The sequence below is a fragment of the Bison bison genome, unplaced genomic scaffold, assembly GCF_000754665.1.
Source record: "Bison bison bison isolate TAMUID 2011002044 unplaced genomic scaffold, Bison_UMD1.0 scf7180017864072, whole genome shotgun sequence".
In the NCBI taxonomy this organism is placed as follows: Eukaryota; Metazoa; Chordata; class Mammalia; order Artiodactyla; family Bovidae; genus Bison; species Bison bison.
This window is the reverse complement of record NW_011494644.1, coordinates 12,301,148-12,304,998: the sequence shown is the minus strand read 5'-3', so window position 1 is coordinate 12,304,998 and position 3,851 is coordinate 12,301,148. Positions and strand designations below refer to the sequence as shown.

At 50.4% G+C, this 3,851-nt stretch overlaps 1 protein-coding gene across 1 annotated transcript in view; it reads right to left on the bottom strand.

Moving 5' to 3' along the window:
- Positions 1-3,851, bottom strand: part of ITGAD (integrin, alpha D) — a 27,841-nt gene that overhangs the window by 14,120 nt on the left and 9,870 nt on the right. The window contains exons 7-11 of the mRNA XM_010837451.1: positions 3,472-3,617; positions 2,551-2,704; positions 2,302-2,452; positions 1,679-1,752; positions 16-212 (exon numbers count right to left, since the gene is read on the bottom strand). Of these exons, the coding sequence (XP_010835753.1) occupies positions 16-212; positions 1,679-1,752; positions 2,302-2,452; positions 2,551-2,704; positions 3,472-3,617 (722 nt within the window). The remainder of the gene's footprint in view (positions 1-15; positions 213-1,678; positions 1,753-2,301; positions 2,453-2,550; positions 2,705-3,471; positions 3,618-3,851) is intronic.

Sequence of the window (3,851 nt, the reverse complement as noted above, 5' to 3'; positions counted from 1 at the left end):
CCCCTCTTCCCCCACCCCCGGGCCCCTGTCCTTCCCAGGCAGCCCATCTCCTGCCCAGCCCCCAACCGCAGCCTTGTCTCACCCAGATACGAGTCCCTCATGTCCACGTGCTCCTGGGACATGTTGATGAAGGTGGGGTTCTTATTTGGGGGGTACAGGAAGGCACCTCCAGACCAGCTGAAGCTCCCCACAGCCCCCAGAACTGGTCCATCCTGGGAGAAAAGAAAGGATTCCAGGGGTGAGCAGGTGGGAAGAAGACAGCCTATTCTGAAGAAATGCCTGCCGCTGACTCCGCCCACTCATCTGGAATTCTCTCTTGTCATTTCTTGCTCTCATCAGCAGCCTCGTGTCCCTGACTCCTACATCTCTCAGGCATCCCCACTGCCACTGTCAGCGTCACCCCAGCGCCTCTCACCCACTGTCCTTTCTGCCTCCTCGCTTGTTCTCCTCTGCTTCATCTACTGTCCCAGAGTTGGGCTTTTTAAACCCAAATGTGCAGCCACTACCCTGCTGGCAAACCAAAGTGATTCCCTGTCATCAAACCCCCGGGGGTGGCATTTAGCATCCTTTGCAATCAAGTCTATGGAGTTACCCTGTGTTCCAGAACACACCAACCCTCTGACCTGGACACTCCTCTCTCCTTTTTCTGGGACTCAGCTCCTCTCTCTGGAGGAGATGTAACAAAGTTAAATCTGTGAGATGTTCCTGGCTCCCTCAGAAAGTGCTAGGCATTTCCTCTTCTGAATACTTTGTTTATTGCCTTTTCAAACTCTTGATTATGGCTAATTTAGGACATATACAAAAGTCAAAAGGAACGTGTAATGAACCCATTAGTACCCATGACCTAGCATCACTGATTAATTCATGACAAACCTTGTTCCATTTCTCTGCCCCCTCAATTGCCCTCAGAATTATTCTGGGTAAGGGGCTTCCCTGGTGGTCCAGGAGCTACTCTGCACTCCAAACGCAGGGAGCCAGGGTTCATTCCCTGGTCAGGGAACTAGATCCTACATGCCACAACTACAACCTGGTGCAGCCAAATAAATACACCAATAAACATTCTTCTGGATAATATCCTTCTGGATATTTTGAACACATACCTCCTTTCAGACAACTGTCTGTCTCTATCATTATTTTGAACTGAACTGATCGTCACTTCTCTGGTCTTCGTGGTCTGGTCTTTCTCAACTTTTCAGCCCTCTCTCCATGCTGCCCCTAGCTCCCTCTGCTCCGGCTGCGCTGGCCCTTCTCTCATTCTAGTGTAGTAACCCCATTCCTGCCTCAGGACCTTTGCACCTGCTGTTTCCTCTACCTGGAGCAATTTCTCCCTAGATATTTCCAGGCCTCACCCTTTCTCATCAGTCAGCCTCAGTGGTTATTCCTTAGCCCTCCTCTGATCACCTCTCTTCTTCTATTGCAGTGCTTAGCACCATCTGAAAGTCTCATTTCTTTGTTTTTTTATCATCTCCTCCCACTAGTTATGCATTCCAGGAAAGCAGGGACCTCAGCTATCCCATTCTCTGCTGTGCTTCTAGCACCTATATACACCGCCTGTGTGTCTCTCCCAGACTAGACAGTGAGCTTGAGGATTGAGTCCACTTTCTTGTTTATTCTGAGTCCCGGCTCCCAGCCCCAGGCTGGTGCCTGAGACTCTTAATCAAGCACACGCTCCACCCACCATTGTGAGGATGGAACTGAAGCCTTCTTGAGACATCTCATGCTGGAAGGAGCTACTTGTCCCCGACTGTGTTCCTGTGGGGGAAATGGGTCACTCAGGCTCCCAGAGACCTAGAGACGGTGAGAATTCAGAGCAGAGAGAGGAGAATGCGGTTTGGGGCTTGGGTTCTGGGTAACGATTTGGGGCGAGCTAGAGTAGGGATCCAGAAAGAGGACTCTTGGACTGCAAGGAGATCGAACCAGTCAATCCTAAAGGAAATCAACCCTGAATGTGCACTGGAAGGACTGATGCTGAAGCTCCAATACTTTGTCCACCTATGTGAAGAGCTGACTCATTGGAAAAGACCTTGATGCTGGGAAAAATTGAGGGTGGGTGGAGAAGGGGGCAACAGAGGAGAGATGGTTGCATGGCATCACTGACTCACTGGACATGAGTTTGAGCAAGCTCCGGGAGATAGTGAAGGACAGGCAAGCCTGGCGTGCTGCAGTCCACGGGGTCGCAAAGAGTCAGACATGAGGGAGCTACTGAACAACAACACGGGTAGGGACAGATCCTCCGGACTGTGGGGGACAACTGGATCTCGGCTCTTTCAGTTCCGACACCCAAACTCACTCCCCATTTACCCTCAACTGCAAAGATCTTCTCCTGAAGCTGCTTTTGGATGCTGCTGAGTGCTGCAAAGCTGTCCACCTTGAACACGTGGTCCTTTGAAGGCATGGAGCCAATGATTTTCAACTCCTCCCTGGCAGCGTGTGCCTGGAAAGCATCTCCCACCTGTGGCAGAGAGGCACATGAGGAGGAGGGGCCCGCCAGCCCTTCTACCTGGGGGAGGTGAAGGCTGAGTCTGGGGGAGCCAGGAGGAAGGTGCGCACCCCAATAGCGTAACGGATGATGTTGGCTTTCTCTGCCTCGGGGATGACGTCTTTGTATTCCAGGGGGTCTTTATATTTCTCCCCATCTGTGATGACAATGATGATTTTCCTGGCACTCTTACGGGCCCCATTCTTACTGTGAAATAGTTCTCTCCTGTCAAGGAAGAAAGCGGGGGTAACTCTACTGAGATTCTGGGAAGCAATCATTTGCAGCACCAGAAGCTCCTCTGGAGAGACCGCGGAGGCCTGGTACCCTGAGACTCAGGCATGTTAAGTCATCGATACTGACAAAAATTACTGGCCCCAGCATCTAAGCCATTTTCTTTCTGGGCCACCTGACCCCCAGTATTGGGCAGGCACGTGGTAGTACGTAGAGAGCAAGAATGGATGAGGGATGAGGAAGAGAAAGGAGCTGAGTGGGGAGAAAGGCCCAAAGAAGACACTTGGCAATAATTCCTGAGTCCAGGGAGGTAAAGAGCAGCTGCATTTTTTTTTTTAAATAAAATCCACAGCCGTTTATCTCGGACTTCTTGGGCAGAAGCACTGCGCTCGTGTTATCTCGTTTAATCCTTCCAACCAAGTTGTGAATTTATCCTCATTTGACCATTTTCCAAGACTTAGAAAAAGCCTATTACTCCAACGGTGACCCAGGTAGCAAGCATGGGAACCGAGAAGCAAACCCAAGTGGGCTCAGAGTCCAGCCAATCCAAAGCCAGGCAAAGGGGAAACACACCGCAAAGAAGTTGGGCCTTCGCCCTGACTCAGGGGATTGCAACCAGCGAGGGGACCAGAAACACTCCAGGGAGACTCTGCCTGCGCTTCCCTGTGAGCCCTTTCTCCAGATCCTCCTTCAAACACTAGAAAGCGCCAGACAGCGGTGGGGAAGCATTTTATCCGCAGGTAGTGGGGGTCGGATCTTACACCACTGTCCGGATACCGGTGGCTGTGAACGTCAGACCATTCAGCTGGGCGATGGGATCCACCAGGCTCTGAGAGCTCCGGCTGGTCCAAAATTGGTTGAAGGTGAAATGGGTCTTCATAAGGTTTGAATATTGCATCAGCGAGAACTGTGAAGGCGAAGAAAAGGGCCCTGGAGCTCAGGAGTTGTTTTTTTGTGTGTGTGTTTTTTTTAGTAAATTTTAAATTTTGGAATAATTTTGCACTTACAAACCATGTTCCACGTGATTTTGAGGCCTGACAAGTATATACTGAAACCCAGAAAAAGAAAACTGGAAAATCAAAGCTAAATATTGCTTCTTTCATGGTTTACAAAGAATAACCTTGCCCACTACCGTATTTGT